We start from the raw sequence: 17,939 nt of genomic DNA on the forward strand, positions 1-17,939 counted from the left end.
TAACTGTCACAAAGGGACAGAAACAGTAGTAGGACCCAGATTGATATGAAAACTTTATCCCGTTCACCATCTGTTAGTTGATAAATTCGTGGAGAGTTTCCATTAGACATAAGAAAGACGCCTCTGATTAATATAGAGAGCCATGGTCACATACCAGGACTACGGTTTATGATTGTTGGTACGTTAAACTCTGATTTCTAAATCAGGGGGTAGAAATCAATTTGTGCCAGGAGTTAGTGTGGATTGATTTGGGTCACAGCACATGTCGCTCTCCAGATTTTAATGTCCAATGAGTCTAGCATTTACAGCAGAAGTCCAAATATGTCATTTAAGTACATAAACTGAGCTTTCGGTATATTTTTACCCCACCCTGTTTCATCTCCTGTCTCCACAAAAAGAAATGCAAACTGTAGAAGTCTATTTTTTTTTTCCTCACAGTGTGATTTGTGGTGTCTGTGTATAGTTCTGAGCGTTTTGCAATTTTGCAAGAGCCCGGGCAAGACCCACCATCCTCCCTGCACTGCAGGGAACGGCCAGCAGGTGACGTAGTCTGTACATAATGATCGTGCAACTGCCGCTTTTTATGCACCTAAACAGGACAGGACTGCAGTGTGCTTCTCAACAGTTTAATACTGCATTGCCTTCAAATTATTAAGACAGCATGCTTTCTTTCTGTTTTAATATTTTTAATGAATTCTATTTGCACATTTGCTGTCCTCTACTTTATGGTTCCCTAGATCACTCATTAGGCTCTGCACAGTCTAGCTCCACATGATCTAGAGGTTGATTTGGATGGGTTCTTTGATGAGCGTCGTCCAGCTCTTAACCAGAGATCTGCTGATTCAGTCCCAGGCTCCACACAATGGGAGACAGCGCCTTCTCCACTGCAGTCTAATTTAGATTTGCTCATCTTCTTTTTATAAATACGATTAAATATCTAATTTAATTTTACTAGTCCTTTTTGTGTGCTTTTCTTTTCCTTCATTAATTGTAGCATGTACTGGTTATTTTGCAGCTCTTTCAATTGGCGAAATACTGGATAGAAAATGGATTCTAAAATAATCCCGCTCCCTGAATATTTTATACTCCAAAGCATGCTGTGATGTAAAACCTTTTTTTTTTAAAGCACAGAATTAGTTAGAAGGATCGGTTGGGGTGATCTTTTATTCTCAGAAATTGTTTATAAGACTTAATCAAATCTTCCCCCAACCCATCATTTACTACATCCGAATGGATTAAATTAAATCTGCCTTTAAATCTTGGATAGAGTCTGATTACTCTTCTTTGAACTTCCTCTGAGGCGGTTATTTTCTATGTGATTACTATGACTGCATACAGTGCTTGCTTTAACTAGATTGAACTTGTTGCTCTCCATTGACTTGTGTTCTATGTTTTTACTGTGTATTCAGAATGCTGGTATTAATGACTTCAGTGCAGAAACTAAGTCTTTCTTCCTACAATGTGATTCCTGGTTTCTATGCATAGAATTTATTTTTTTGTGATTTGAACGTAGAGTGTATGTTGGCCTGGGTGCAATCCGTAATCCTCCCTGCACAGCAGGAAATGTCCAGCAGGTGGCGTAGCCTGCACAGTGTGATCTTGCAAATACAGTTTTTATGCACCTGTGCAGGACAGGACTGCAGTGTGGCACAGCCTGTATAGAGCAAGCTTGCAAACTGTGGTTTTCATCCACTTAAAGGGGATGAGACTGCAGAGTGTTCCTCAGTGGTTAAGTAATGCGTTCACAGCAAGTTCTTGAGATGAAATGTCCTTGTTAATGCACCGGAACAGTGGATCAGTGTTGCGAAGGAGATTTATATAATGGAAAAGATCACAGGGTTACAAGCAGAAAGGTTTTGCAAATGCTGGCAAGCCTGGATTGGGTTTGTGGCCCCATTGAGACCTGCTTTTGTTCTGTGAAAGAGGATGAAACTGTGTTTTGTCCAGACTGTTGGTTATTTGTTGTGTTTTTGCTGATTATATCTCTAGTTGTAAATAGTTCATTATATAAAAAAAATAATATTAGCAAAAAAGTAAAGATGAAAGTTGTAAATTATTTTACTTTGTATATGTTGTATTTGTAAATTATTTAATGGTTAAATAAAAAGTTTTTAAAAAAGAATCAATATGAGGCCAAATGTGTAGAATCTAGCCAAGTCAATGGGGTCATATCGCAATTTCAAGAAGTGCCATAAAATATAAGAGCATAGAAAAGGTTACAAACAAGAGGCCATTTTTCCCAGCCTGACCATCTGGTAGTTGGTAGATAATGATCTTCATCCAGCTGTTCCTAGAGAGAAGCCAGGGTATCACCTTCAACCACATGGCTTGGTAGCTTGTTCCTCACTCCCTCAACCCCTTTGTGTAAACACATGTCTCCTGTACACTTGCTTTTAAATGCACTTTCACACACATTCCATTTTTTCCCTCTGAATTGTATTTCAGTTCATTCTGAGAGTTTCGAATACTTGTATCAGGTCTCCTTGTGGTGCTCTCTGTTCCAGTCTTAAGTGATTCACTTCCTTCAGCCTGACAGTGTAGGATAGGAGCTTTAATGCCAGCTCTATGGAGATGATCAATTGTGAATGGTGTTCTATTTAAAATCTGGACCATTATCAAAAAACACTTTTATAAAAGACTGGTATATAGTAGGTTAGGAATATTAATAACATGCAGAGCAGTTCTGAAGCTAAAGCTCGTGTGTGTCACGGCTGTATGCTACCTCCTGATCACGATCACAGAAACAATGCAGCAAACATTTGGGCAAGACAGTCTTGCAGTGTAGGAATGTGGGTCTTTTGATGAAAACAAATTCAGAAGTGCCAAAAGAGGAAAACTATGTTGAAATTGCACATTATATTGACTTAACAAGATCATTTTGTGAATCTGTGACAAGTAACAGAAATCATGGTGTGCATTTTGCACTTGGAAAGGAACTATGGAATATAAAAAAACAGTTCAGGCAGAGGAACTCCTGTGAATAGGAAGTAATTAAGCTTTGATATTTTTAACCTTTTTTAAACCCAAGCCCGCAGCCTTTGAGGTAGGGATTCCCAGTTTTGATCCTGCAGGGCAGGTGTTTGTGGGTTTTCCAGGTCTGTTCCAAGTAGAAGCCCTTAAAGAACTGCGAGAAGTTGCTGCAAACAAACCAAAAAAGGGGCTGATTGAGCCCAGCTGCACTGGAAACTTGCAGAGACACCAGCCCTCCAGGACCAGGGTTAGGGACCCCTGCCCTCTGATCAAACCGTTCAAAGCTTAACTTTCTGATCAGCAGCACAGCTCCAGTCGCAGGATCAGTCAGCCCTCTCTACCCCTGAACCGGATGGGGATGAGGTAGTTTCACATGCACAGCAAAACTGATGAGCTGAAGAGCAGGCAGGTTTGTAACCACTACCTCATGGTTCATTCACTGTGTTTAATTACAAATGAGTGTCGCTGTTATTAGTTCATCTGGTGGTTTGATGACATGTGTGTAAAGGGTAAGAGAGCCAATATGTACTGCATGCGCTTTAAATTTGTATGCTGTATGTTAGAGGAATACAGTGTATGTACTGTATGTTTCCTGCCCTAACCTTTGGTAGACACCTGTTGCCATGACAGCAAATGTCATGGGCATTCTTTAGAAGTCTGATCAGGAGACAAGAAAACGCAGGACTTTCAAAAGCTCAATGGCAGAGTAAATCCAAAAGGGATCCAGCACTAAAGCTTTCGCCAGAGACAATTACTAACTCTACGAAAAAGATGCCTCCAGGCTGTAGCAAGGAGTGTTTTTCACAAGTGCAACTGAAGAGAGGGAATCGTAATACCTTACTGTTGATGTCTGTGTCTTGGCGTCGTGCTCAGAATAATGACAAAATATATATTTTCACACCGGTGTATTCAATACAGAGTCTTGGGGGAGCTGGAGTCTGTCTCGTCAACCAATGGGCAGAAGGCAGGATACACCCTGGAGGGGGTGCTAGTCCAGTGCAGGGCACAGACACTCACACCAGGGCCAGTTTTCCCAGAAGCTATTTAACCGACCAGTGTCTCGTCAGAATGTGGAAGGAATCCCTTGCAAACATGGTCAGAACATACAAACTCCACACAGACAGCACCCCGGCGATATAACCCGTGGGCCCCAGCGCTGCGCCGCAGTACTGCACAACTGTAGACGCAAAAATAAGAAATGTTATATATATAAGAGTAGGTTTGTCGTACTTCTGCTTTCTTCCAGGGGAAGCAGAGAAAGATCATGACACTTAACAGAGGTTACAAAGGAGGGGAAGTCATTCAGCCTTTTTTTTATTTGCATGTTTGGTTTCCTGCAGCAGCTAGAATCAGGTCACAGGCCTCAGTGAGCTGGCTCCCACAACAGTTTATCACTTGTGGTCCCGAAATGTGGTCCACAAGAGTACAAATGAAAGAGTCTGCTGATGTGAAGTCTAGCTTGTATTTAGCACGGTCATTGTACTTGTTGCTATTTTCTTTTTCTTCATAATGTTGTCGGATCTTTAAAAATGTAGGTTCAAAAGAAGATCCAATAGCAGTACCAACAGAAGTGAGGAAATGGAATACCTTCCTGCTCCGGTGGTATTCGTCTTCAGCAGTAGAGGGCGCTACTGGCCTTTATTGATTTAGGAGATAGCGCTGGAGTCAGTGAAGCATGATGGATCTGCTTGTGTTTTGCTCAGGAGGATTCTTACGTTGCACACAAACCTCTGAAAGGTTGTAGAGTAAGAGTATGAAATTTTAGTTTCGACTTGTATCCAAAGAACAGAACGCTGAGGTCGTTTTTGAAAGCGTTTTACAGCAATGCAATTGGTTTAGATATTCATGCGTGGTCTGTCTCACTCTTACTAGATTTGCATCTTTATTATTTTATTTTCAGGGGCTGGGAAGCAAGGTGGGAATAAACAGCAATGAATAAATTAACTTTTTTTTTCGTTGTCATTGGTCACAGTTTCCTGGTTTCCAGAAATTGTAGCAATCTCCTGACTCACAGATGTATTTTGTCCTTCCTAGGAAATTACTGACTGGTTTAATGCCATCAGAGCTGCAAGATTCCACTACTTACAGGTGGCTTTTCCGGGAGCTAACGACGCAGATGTGAGTATATGTGCCAGATGTCTGAGTTTTGTTGTTCCTGTTTCAGATTTTTTTTAATTGAACTGAAATTAGAACTAAAGATAAACGTTTTGCTATAACTGAGCAAAGGCAGCTGTTCAGCGGCATGTTTTTCTTTAATACCTGTTATTTGGATGGATCGAGTCATCAGCTTCTGCTCACGTTTGCCATCTAGCGTTGCTCTTGTGTAGATACACGCAAGGATGATTCGGGAAGTTCTAAAGCCAACAGCACTGTTTTGTTCTGAATGCTCAATTTACGACTGCTCTACGCTTTTTCTTTATCTAGACCATAATGAAATGCAAAGTTAAAAGAAAGTATTCAGTACAGATTTTACCAGTAGAAAAGACGAGTCTTATTCAAATAATCTTAGTTGATTTACCCTATGTATAAAGTGATGTCGTATAATCATCTCTGTTTTCGTTAACCCTTATCAGTAAAAGGAACCAGACAGGAATTTGTGTGAATGAGGAGGGGTTTCTAATTGATTAGTGATCTCTCAGCCTCATCAGGCTTCATCGCTGAAGGGTGGCAGCGAATCTGCATCCAAACAACAGGCTTAGTAAGGTTGTTCCAAGTTGCCATTAGGACTGATCACATATTTCTTTCAGGGTTTTGAATGTCTGTACTCCTGTCACACTGTACTTGTAAACTGGAATATCCATCCATTAGCAGATGTATTATCCTGGTGAGGATTGCAGCCTATCCTGGAAACACAGGGAAAAAGGTGTCACTGCTCCCTGGAAGGGCACACAGACAATTGCATTTTTGGAGTGTGGCAGGAAACCAGCACACATTGAGAACTCCCTTTGCAAATATGGGATAAACATGCAAGCTCAACACACAAAGCATCTGGAAGACTACAGCACTCACGGCCACATTATTGTGCTGTGCCAATTTTGATTGTACTGTATATTTTTCTTCCTAGTTGGTGCCAAAACTAACCCGGAACTATCTGAAAGAGGGCTACATGGAGAAAACTGGTCCAAAGGTTTGTTCCAATTAAAAACCATTCTCAGCTCAACACCAAGACAGTTTTTTGGATGATGCAGGAATATTTTTTTAACCCTAATATCTCAGTCCTGTGAAAAAGCTGAGTCAAACTGAGTACACAAATTGCACATGAAGAAATGTCATTTTTTTTATTCCTGATGATTGCGTTCTGATAACTGCCTGCAGTTTCTCACCCACTCACCCACCCAGTCACTCAGCGCTAGGGTTAGCCCGAAAGCAATTGAAAGTAAAATCTGAAAGCAAATAGCTGGGTAATTGTGCGTTTCCTTCCAGCACACAGAAGGCTTTAAGAGAAGATGGTTCACCATGGATGACAGAAGACTAATGTATTTCAAAGACCCGCTGGTGAGTCACCTGGTAAAAAAGTTAAATATACCAATTATATAATTAATAAGAATGGAGTATGAGAATGCAAGCTTAAAAAAACAACAACAGTGTGCTAGTTTAGAAAATGACTTTTATTTCCACTTTTATCAGGACTATCCATTACATCAAGATACATTCAATTGTCTTTTTCATTGTTATGTCTACTGATGAACAGTCTATTTAAGTATTTCAACCCTAGCTGGGGGCCACTACAATAAACTTTATAATTGATCGCTCCTGGATACATACTGTGATCGTGTTTCCGCTGTAGAAGCCTGTCTAGACATCTTCTACAGAATCATCCGTTCACATACACACTCTTTTTTTGTCTGACCCACTCCAGAGACAGGTGCAGGCAAACGTGCTTGATCTTTGATTTTCAGTAGAAATAGAGACCGTGAAAACAGGGTCTCACCTAATCTGTCTTTGGGGGTTGCAAGCAGGAGGAACCAGAAACATTAATGTAGAGATAACTAGCCTGTGGCGGCCAAGTGTTTATAAGTCCGCTCTGGTAACCCATATCCTGTCCCTTCCAGGATGCCTATGCCCGTGGAGAAGTATTTATTGGAAGCAAGGAAAACAATTACACAGTGCTGTCTGGTCTCCCAACGTCTACCCAGGGATATCACTGGCAGTATGGCATCACTATAGTCACTCCAGAGAGAAAATTTCTCTTCACATGTGAGACTGAACAGGACCAGCAGGAGTGGATAGCTGCTTTTCAGAAAGTCCTCCACAGGCCAATGTTACCACAGGAGTACGCAGGTATGATTCCTCCATTCCAGAGCCAACTGATGCTCATTCCTGCTTGTACAGACACCAGCTGTTTTTCGCTTTCGTTTTTGCGGGTATAGTCTGGTATTTCTGATTTTGCAGACATAATTCCCCTTTTGCAGATTTTGTCTGTTGAATCTGACATCCATTACAGCGAACTCTGTTATACCCGGGGTTTACTGATCTTCATCACCCTGTTCCTCTCTTTCCAGTGGAGGCTCATTTCAAACACAAACCGTAAGGGGGACTCATCCAGTCAAGGCCAGAAGACTGGCGACAGGCCAGGCGGAAAAGACACAGCAGTTCACTCATCCTTCATGGCAAATAAAGACGTTTGCGGTGAATTGTCTTCTCCAAAAATGACTTGACTTGAATCTGTCTCACACCTAAAGCAAAAGAGAATTCATTGGAGAGAAAAAGGGACGGTATCTGAGCAACAGACTGAGCATCCGGAACAGGGATAAGATGCCCTGCTAGTTTGTGCCTATGTGATGTGCTGTACCTCCATCATTGTTGTGGTGAACTGTAGCCTTTAATGAATGTTGTCTAATAATATTGATGTGACTTGAAAAGTGATTGTAACAAGTAATTCAATATAATTACATATGCCTAAAAGCATAGAAATGTTTATAGTGGGAACACTGGGGCACGTTATCCTGCAGGTCGAGGTTTTGACCAGTGCTGTCAACTTTAGATACAAGATTTTCTTTTGCTCAGCCATTTAAATGGTGGGATATTCTTTTATTGGTCTTAATGAGCAAATCCCCACTGCACAGCAGTTGTCTTTATAACTGACTTGGAATACCTTTTCTACAGCTCTGACATGTGCAACTTCTCTACCACCTACTGTATTTTAGTTTAAACAGTAAATGTCATTTACATAAACAGTCTCTTTAAAATTATGGATCTTCGGATGAATCACCGTGAAAGCTGTTTATTTCCCATGATTTCCAAAGCATTGCTTTCTACCTAATCATTAGAAGCCATAAGGTATTTCACAGAGGAGCATAATGGAAATGTTTCTGCTAATGTCTTTTTTTTCTCCAGATGTCAATGTAAAGTAGAAAGTTTTGTATCCCAGAATTGAAAGGCAGGAAACCATTTAAAGAGAGTGGACTGAGATGTCATAACCTTGAAATTATAACCTGTTGTCATAAGTTGTGAAACAACTTAATCCTGTTGTTCCTTGAAAACTATTTGCCACTTTTGTTATTTATTGAAATATGTTAAGGTTTTTAGGTGTGCTTTAAAAAGATGAAAAATCCAGCATCTGTATTTATACATATGAAGGATGTGTAAGTATGAATGAAATATATGATTATATGATTTTGCTTTTCAGTTGAAAGGGAGCAAATTAAATCTCTAAGTAGAATTTAAGGATGTTTTTAAAATATTGAGAACGTTGCAACAGCTTGTGGATGAAATTCACCAGGTTTCCACAGTTAGCAGTCCAATTTTCTAACACTTCAGGAAACACTTTGGGTGAGCTGTCCGTGGTGGACAGCTGTCCTCACATAAGATGCATCTAATTGCACAAGATGATGCAAGTATACAAACACTGAGATCATCTGAAGATGGTAGTACTGAAATCGTGATGAAGGGAGTTGTGATTTTCAGTATTTTTCAAGCCACTTTGGATGCCAAAAAATTGATTGACTATTACATTTTCTCTCATTTCAAGAATATCTTTTTAAATATAAAGAAAAATGGAAAACTGCATTATAGTCTTTACACAACTGTGTATAGACTAATGCCGAAGAACTGGAAAGCAACATACAGTATATACAAACAGGTGGGTGAGGATAGTTTAATCATGCAGTTGAATGAAACACTTTAGTACAATATTACAATTACTGAATAAATATGATGGCATGTGCTATATTTAATGCAATGTTGGACTATTGCTTTATTTAAAGATATAATTGCTTTGCCAAGAAACCTCCCTATGAACCTAGGTTCAACATGACAGTCGGAGAAAGATTTTTGGAACTGAATTTCATTTGTCTGCCTTTGGTAATCTGTTCCCTATGTTTAGTAGTCATGGGAATGAGTGTTAATATTTGATTCTAGTGTTGATCAGCCAACCAATTTGTTGCAGGTTGCACAGGCAAAGCTTGTAAGTGTGGCCTTCTGGTGATTGGAAACTGCTATTGATTTGGTAGCCATTAACAAAACAAACAAACACTTCAGGTACTTCAGAAACAGCCTGGGTAAACTTAAGCATACATAAGGCCTGTTTTTTAATTTCTAAACAAAACATCTGCTACAGTATTCTATATATGTTTTATTTACTGAGCTGAAGTACACACAGTTCAGCTCCTAGGTTGGCATTTTTCTTTCCACTTGATCCTGGCTTTGCCTTCCAGTGGGCAAATTGGGACTAGAATCATGTTTCTCTCTAACAGAATTCAACCAACCTAACATCTTATTTGTCTGTTTCTCTGATCAAATCAAATCTATAAAAGGAGCTTTCACAAGCACAGCTGCTACTGACTCAGTAGTAAATCACTGTTTTCAAACTCAAGCTGAAACGGTCATGTGCCACATCCAATTCCTGTCACTGGACCTGCATACAGGCATTCCAGCCAGACGTGCTCCAAGAGGGACATGCTTGCTCATTAGTGTGCCATTTAATTCCTGATTTGATCCTATTCCAGAAAAATGTAATCCAGTAACCTACTAAAATAATACAGTGAGAATTCTTAAATCAAATTTTAAGTTTAAACCAAATATAAATGAAAGGCAAATGCATTTTGCATCTGCGGACTGAAAATATGAAACAAAACCAACACATTTGCAGAATGCAAATGCTGTCTTCTAAAAAAATCTTAGATGTTTCAATTGACTTTAAAAGAACACTGCAGGCGATATTTTGTCAGTGCATGTGTTTTCATGGACAGGCAGCAAGGACTGATTGCGATAACTGACTTTTCTCTTGTTGTTTTTTAACTGATTGGGATCACGAATCTCAGAAGCTGCTATGTGAAAGGTTATGGCATTTGTAGTCCTCACGGGACACACCCCTCGCTCTGCAATCAACTTTGTAGAAATTCTCCTCCTCAGCAGGTTCTCGTTGTTATGATAGTTATCAGTTCCTTGTACCTTTTATGAATGTTCATACTGAAGACCATGTTGCCAAAAAGACACAAAATTGTCCTCGTTATTTCAGAAAATGAGTAATAAAAATGGCAAAAACTAATGAGAACATGCTTTTTGTTTTCAATAATACAACTGAACCCAACCAGATCTTTTGGACAGATTTGTAACTGCTTTAATGCTTGACCTTGTTTAATGCTTTTCTGTCATTCTTAGAACATTACTGTCTTTTACAGTAATCATACTTTTAATGTATCGGATTATTACAGACTGGAGGCATGCTGGTGCAGTGGTTAACATTGCTAGGGGCCCTCTGTCCAGTTCCTGGAGTGCTACAGTATCTGTGTGGACTTCATACAGTATGTTCTCCCCATTTTTGTGTGGGTTTCCTCTGGGTGTTTCCTCCCGCAGTCCAAAGACATGCGGGTACTGTAGGTTCATTGGCTTCTGGGAAATTCTGTGTGTGCCCTGTGATAGACTGGCATCCCGTCCAGGGTGTAACCCGCCTTGTTGAGACCAACAGCCCGTCTACTTTCAAGCAATGGCTGCATGAGATCATTGAATCAGACTGATACCAGTAACCAAAAGGGCTACATGGATCATAAACTGTCCTCTGAATTGAACCTTATAATGTTCTTGTAACTTCTTAAATCAGCACATCAGCAGCATGATGTATGAGGTAGTAAATTGAGTGATGGTGTTTGATAAAAGTTTACACATGAAAAATGTGACTTCTTGATGCAGCTTTAAGATAAATCAAGTTATAAAACAGTAAGTGCAAAGAATTACATATTGCTAAATTCTTTCATTCACATTCCTGTAGCTCTTGAATGCTAACAGGGATTAAATGCGCTGTGATTACTCAGATGGCCATGGGAAAAAAGATTTTGAAACTTGTAACTCATGGGGGCTTCTGTAAACAGGCTCGATATCTTTAACAAGTTTTCAGGAGGAGCCAAGAAAAAAAGAAGCCTGCACCGTCAGGCTGTAGCCACGCCCACTCGAATGACATCTCTCGCAGGCCACGCCCCGCGCACCTGTGCGCCAGGTTCTGCTGGAGAGAGCGGAGCTGAGTGAGTTTGTTCCGCGGCTTTTAGGATTATTTTCTATTTTTCCTTTGTTTGAATGTAGATAAAATTTAACTCGTGTAACTATATAGGCTGAACCTCACAGACAAAAGGTTTAAAACACGACTTTTCGTTGGGAGCTAAATAACATTTTTATTGTAAGTCTTTGTTCACAAAATCAAGCGTGTGCATCCATCCAAACCAAAATAGTTTTTTCATTATTTCCCAGAGCATTTTGTGTTTGTGCTCTTATATTCGTGGTAGAAATTTCGCTTGCAACGAATACGTATTGGTTTCAATGGTCTTAAATTCTAAATTCTGCTTTTTTGTGTTTAGTTTAGTTTAATGTTTAGTTTAGTGTCTTCGAGCAGGACATGCAATTATCTAAGTAAGTATAAAAGTTTTATTCAGTTCTTTACACGTATCTCTTGGAAATGTTTTCTGCGCTATCTACCCTGGTGAAAACGCCATTTGCTACTAACAAACTTTGGTTTCAATTATTTTTAAATTGTGGTCTAAACACTTGTGTTCTTGTGTTTCCAGTTTGGTGTCTGCGGGCAGGACATGCTTGGCTCAGCTTCTGGAATTACCAATGTAAGTTTAAACCTTTTTATTCGTTCACACGTATCATATTGAAGCGCGCCTTGTGAAAAGACTCAAACTAGGCGACACTAGATTTCTCCAGGGCAGAAGTGGTTTTAACGACAACACTGTAGGCCTGATGTTCATAGAAATCTTTTTCAACTAAAGTTGCCATTACTTTCGCTTTTTTGAAGCGCATAATATAGATAAATAAGAAACCGCTTTGGCTTCCAAATTGCACCACTACAATTAAAACAAAGAGTCTAGAAAGATTTAGGCTCATTATTCATGTTTTAGCTAAGTTGTTACAGAGAAATAATGTGCTGATTAAAATGGAAATAGGAAAAAAATATTATAATGTGGGGGTTTCTATTTAATCGATTCACTGTAGCTGTATTGATTGTTGTGTCATTGGTATTCACACTTAAAATCTAAGCCTGAGTACTTCGATACCTGTTACACCAGCCTAAGCGCTTTATTCCAGCTGTAAATCTTTTAAAACCGTTTCATCTTCTGAACATGTCAGTCGATACAGAAGCTCAATCTATCTGGGATAATTCCGAGATCCTGTTTGTAAGAGAAAGCACAGCTAATACTGGTTTCTGTTGTTTTGCAGGAAATGCAACGAAGTTCCAGTCTTCATTCCGGTCGCTACCTCGACAGAAGCCTCGGACAAACAGTAACGTGCTGTATGTTTCTGTTTTAACATGTAGTTGCTTGCAAATGTTTTCTTACTCTGTTGATTTGTAACAGAATTTAGCGTTAATGTAGCCGTGCTTTGACACTTTGTAATTGAAATGCATGTTCATTTTCACTTCGAAGCTTGTGCATCCGACGTATTGCAATGCTTTGTTTTGTATGCCATTTTCTCTCAATAAATTGTTGATTGAACCTTGTTTTTGTTCCTTCATTTCTTGTGCAGAGTTTTGTACCCCCTTGGCCCTGAAAAACCCCGATGTTGGTGAGTTTTTTGGCGGAGAGATTTTGCTAACAGCTTGTGGCCGCAAGGGGACCCCCTATCGCTTTTTGACTTGAAAAGGTCAAAGGCTACCCCCTTTTTAAGCGTGTCCAGATTTTCCCGCCAAAAAACTTAGTATCTGGGGTCTTCTTCGGGGTGTGGTAGCAATCAAGCCGAGCCTCGCCCACCCCCCTCATTGGAGAGGGGTAGGCGGGGGCTGGCTGATTGACCGCAGCTCTAGCCAAGCCCACTCGCTCCCGGCAGGAGAGGATGGCAGGCTGGTGGTGGCTTTGGTCCCTGCAGAGAGGCAGGTCTCCTGGTGTGTGGACTTAGAAAGCTGTCAGTTGCAAGCTGTGACTGATAGGCTGAGTCCGCCCTGGGTGCCTCCTCTCTCTCGGGCCGAGGCCATCTCCAGCCTGCCTTCCCCTCCTGGTGGGAGTGAGGGGGCTTGGCTAGAGCTATCCTCAGTTCTCCTCCCCCCAGGGCTATACCCAGGCTCCCTCCTAGGGACCCTTTCCCCCACAGGCTATCTAAAAAGGCGGGAGTCTTCGCACTTTTCCAAGTCAAAGTAGTGCGGTGCGTGGCGCACACTGCAAGACAACCCTTCGCACCTTCGAAAATACAGGACAATGCAGACAATGAAATCAAGAGTTTTTATTGCAGAGTTCACAGCACATACAATAGCAGCAGTCAACAGAAAACATGCAGGTCAAGAATAAAATACAGCACTGAATCGGGACATTACAGATCAAGCCACTGGTAACAAAAATCAAATGTAAGAAAAGCACACATTGTCAATAAATTGCCGGAGATCGTCGGAGCGCCGAGAACCAGGAGCCGAAGAACTTAAGGCACAGCACATACAATAGCAGCAGTCAACAGGAAACATGCAGGTTAACAATAATATATATCGGTATACAAAGGGTACACAACAGATCAAGCCACCGATATAAAAATAAAATTCAGGGAAAAACACACATTGTCACGAAGAACTTGCCAACGCTCGTCGAGTTGCTGGAGTGGAGCTGGAAAGGAGATCGTCGGAGCGCAGAGAACCAGGAGCCGCAGAACTGAAGGCAAAAGAAAAAGGATCAAATTAACAAGATATCGGACTTGTAGAATCGATTCACTTGAAGTTCTGAAGTCTTTTAACTTTTTTAATAAACTGCCCAAATAAAGAAACATACAAACACGCTCAAATTCAACAAGAAACCAATAGGTAACAGCATGAGAAATCACAGATACATCCCAGTCCCACTACTTCAATATTTAGAAAGTAGCTTCAGCCTATTATGAATAAAAGAAGCCATAAAAAACAACCAGCGCTTTTGTGTTTCCTATTTGTATTCAGCAAGAGCACAACTAAACGAAAAGTAGTGATAACGTTAAATAAAACCGTTCTGGTGTTAAAAAGCTATGAAATACGAGTCGTCTTTCATACACAGATATAAATAGTATAGCGTAAGATAAGAATAAACTTACCTCGGAAAAAAAAACTTTCTAACTGGAGGCCGGTTTTTGAAATCCCTTTGTCACCTGGAGAAATAAGAAAACATACGATTTAGTACATTTAATCTTTGCAAAAGTTTATCATTTCGGAACGGAAAGACAAAATATAACCCAATTAGGAAAAGCAGATATACACGGTTACTAACTTTATACAGCAAATGACTGAAGATAAATTACAGCTTTTTTCGTTAAAGGAAACAGAGCTTGAGATACTGTCTTTAAAAATACTTACATGAAAGGTAGTATAAGAACGCTGAATGCAGACTTTTAAAACTTCGAGAGCACGCTCAGACAGGACACTCATTTCGGCGTCCTAAAACACAAATTAAACAAAGAAATGCAATTAACAAAAGTTGCAACAACTATACATTTTTGTCTAACTTAACTCAAAGTGAAATTTGAGTTTTCTGCAGTTAAAATAAGAAAATTAGAAATAAAACGCAAACGCACCTCACGCCGCAGAAACTCGCCCCGCCGCCATCTTGCCGGGCGCACCTGTGAAATCAAGAGTTTTTATTTCACAATGCACAACAAATTTAATAGCAGCAGTCTACAGGAAACATGCAGGTTAAGAATAAGGCAAATCGGTAAATAAAAGGTACACTACAGATCAAGCCACGGGTATCAAAATAAAATTCAAGGAAAAGCACACGTTGTCAAGGAGAACTTGCCAACGCTCGTCGAGTTGCTGGAGTGGAGCTGGAAAGGAGATCGTCGGAGCTCAGAGGATCAGGAGCCGCAGAACTGAAGGCAAAAGAAAAAGGATCAAGTCAACAAGATATCGGATTTGCAGAATCGATTCACTTGACGCTCTGAAGTCTATTCACTTTTTAAATAAGCTGCCTGAATAAAGAAATATTCAAACATGTTAAAATGCTATAACAAGTCACGTTTATCATATTCGATTTAACTCCACGCATTGAAAACCATCGTGCAAAAAACTTTGTATTATCCATCTTTACCCAATGGATTAAATAGATAAATAAAAGAACCAGCGCCTTAGAGTTTCAATTTCGATTCAACAAAAGCACAATGAAAGGAGCAGAAGTTATATAGGTAGTATAAACCCGTTCTGGCGTTAAAACGTTGGGAAATACGTGTTGCCACGTCGAGTTGCACAAATTCAAACAGTATAGTGCAAGGTAGAAATAGAACTTACCTTGGAAAAAACACTCTCATAACCGGAGGTTCGTTCTTGAAATTTTTTTCTCACCTGGAGAAATACAAAAACATACGAATCAGTATATTAAACCATCACAATGTTTTATTATTTCGGAGCGGAAACCGTTATTATAGCCCGAATCCGACAAGCGGAGATTTCACAGCTACTAACTTTAGAAAGCAAATGTTTGAAGGTTAACTACAGCCTTTTTTCGTTAAAAGAACCAGACCTTATCTAATAAAAACATACTTACATGAAAGATAGTATGAGACCGCAGACTTCTAAAACTTCGAGAGCACGCTCAAACAGAACACTCATTTCGGCGTCCTAAAACACAAATTAAACAGGAACAAATGGAATTAACAAAAGTTGCAACAGCAATATATTTTTGTCTAACTTTCCTCAAAGTGAAATTTGAGTTTTCTGCAGTTAAAATAAGAAAATTAGAAATAAAACGCAAACGCACCTCACGGCGCAGAAACTCGCCCCGCCGCCATCTTGCCGGGCGCACCTGTGGAACAGGTGGACGGGGCGTGTCCGCTGAGGAAGGTCACTCTGGGGGCGGGCTCGGCTCCTGAATGACAGCTCTGCACTCGGTTACAAGGGCTCAACACTCACGCTTCTGAAGATAAATAGAAAATTTAACTCACCAAATCACACATAAAGCATATAACGGCTAAGGATTTTCAGAGAACCCAATTCAGTGACATTCCCCTACAAAACTGTTCGCCGGACTCGTTTAGCTTGCGGCCAGCTGGTCGAAGAGAGACCCCTGTCGCTCCTAGTTAGGACTGCACCTCTCTTGCACTGCTAGTGCCACACCTGTCCTGAAGGTGTCTCAGTGGTATAAGGGGCTGCTTTTTCGAATTGAATTCCGATCTATGCATTTATAAAGGTCTTAAACCCCCCATTTTCCCTGTTTTGGAAGGCCCCGAAAATGGAGCCCCCCAAAACGGCCGGCGTGGTAGAGAACAGCCCCCTTTACAAACTCACCCTGACAGCACGAGAGCTTCACCCGGGGTTGAGATCTCAGACTGACGGGGAGGCTCGGGGCTCGACTTCAACTCACACGACTCTCCGGGAGTCGATCTGCTCTCTGAACTTTAGACGTGTCCGATGGTTCAGCCCGCGGAGCCACCAGGCCGGCCACACAAAATACCGGCCATGTACATCTCTTATTCAGCCTAAAGCCATGTCACAGTCCCGAGACCAGGCGGTTCGCCTGTTTACTCTCATTTCAAGCATTAAAGCTACTGAAACGCCTTTGTAAAGCGTTTGTCCAGCCTTTTTTTTACGACTTGACATGACTTGTTCATCTTTTCGAATGACAGGGAAAAATAAAGCAAAATGAGCAGTAGAGTTGGGGGAGCCTGTATGTCGTGTATTTCGAGTGTCAGACGTGAAGTCTGAGAAGTTAAAATGTTGATGTTTCTTATTTTTTAAGACAAAATTCTAAAGACAACTTTAAAAAAACTACACGAACGATTCAGTTAATCTAAATGTTTTATACTCCAGCTGGTGTCTGGGCAGAGAATCACTTCAGTTCCTTTATACCAGTACGTGCCACTGCGTGATATACTGTATTTCCATGGGCGCTCGACGCGATTCCACACAGAAGTTCAGTGCTTAAGAATACAGTTTAAAAAATCAAAAGCGACGCATGTTAATAGAATGTGAACTGCTGTATGCCTAGAAAACAGAACAGTGATGAGGCTGTGATGACTGGTTTTGCAGTCAATGGGGAAACACGTCGCTCCTTATGATTAGTATTAGAGAAGCTGTTATTTAATATACTGTAAATCACTGTAGTCAATAACCGCACCGCACAGGCGCCCGGGGACCAGAACACCCCCCCCAACCACACAACCTCAATGTCTCCCGCCGCGCGCGCCTCCCCCCCTCATTAGGAACCGCAGTCCTGTGTGCGCGCGACCACTTGCGCGAGCCGGGTCCGGCCGGGCAGGGGGCGTTCCCGAACCTTCCAGAGCGAGCGCGAGACAGGGCACAGGCGCGGCGGCTCGAGGAGGCGCGAGAGGCGCGGCGGCAGCTCGAGGAGGGCGAGGAGCGCTTCCCGCCCGGCGCCGAGCGTCGAGCCCTGAGGGCTGCCTCGCCGCCGCCAAAACCGCCCGAAAAAGACCCGCTCAGCTCCCGGGAAGCCCTCATCGTCCTGAGCCGGGTTTTCTCTGGAAAGCAACGGAACAGGTAAAGACATTTCCGAAGAAAACCGCCTTTCCTCCCGTTCGCGTTTGTGACAGTGAACGGAAAACCTTCATCATCGGGTTATTAGTCATTTTCCTTTCTAATT

The 17,939-nt window shown here is 41.2% G+C and overlaps 1 protein-coding gene and 1 long non-coding RNA gene across 3 annotated transcripts in view; one reads left to right on the top strand and one right to left on the bottom strand.

Annotated features, from left to right (window-relative positions):
* LOC148818666 (arf-GAP with dual PH domain-containing protein 1) overlaps positions 1–10,461 on the top strand; it is a 46,452-nt gene extending 35,991 nt beyond the window's left edge. The window contains exons 7-12 of one of the 2 annotated variants that reach the window (XM_088936793.1): positions 439–540; positions 5,005–5,088; positions 6,035–6,097; positions 6,394–6,465; positions 7,023–7,251; positions 7,473–10,461. In XM_088936793.1, the coding sequence (XP_088792919.1) occupies positions 439–540; positions 5,005–5,088; positions 6,035–6,097; positions 6,394–6,465; positions 7,023–7,251; positions 7,473–7,501 (579 nt within the window). In that variant the 3' untranslated portion in view covers positions 7,502–10,461. The remainder of the gene's footprint in view (positions 1–438; positions 541–5,004; positions 5,089–6,034; positions 6,098–6,393; positions 6,466–7,022; positions 7,252–7,472) is intronic. The other variant, XM_088936794.1, reaches the window with a different exon arrangement.
* Positions 10,462–13,653: 3,192 nt separating this feature from the next.
* On the bottom strand, positions 13,654–16,123 carry LOC148818667 (uncharacterized). Its single transcript, XR_016094457.1, has 7 exons — positions 16,101–16,123; positions 15,888–15,961; positions 15,632–15,685; positions 15,144–15,216; positions 14,923–14,967; positions 14,446–14,499; positions 13,654–14,033 (listed from the first exon to the last, which is right to left on the bottom strand). It is a non-coding gene; the product is annotated as an uncharacterized LOC148818667 (long non-coding RNA).
* Between the last annotated feature and the right edge of the window lie 1,816 nt (positions 16,124–17,939).

This window comes from Atractosteus spatula, chromosome 18 (genome assembly GCF_055471065.1).
Source record: "Atractosteus spatula isolate fAtrSpa1 chromosome 18, fAtrSpa1.hap1, whole genome shotgun sequence".
Taxonomy (NCBI): Eukaryota; Metazoa; Chordata; class Actinopteri; order Semionotiformes; family Lepisosteidae; genus Atractosteus; species Atractosteus spatula.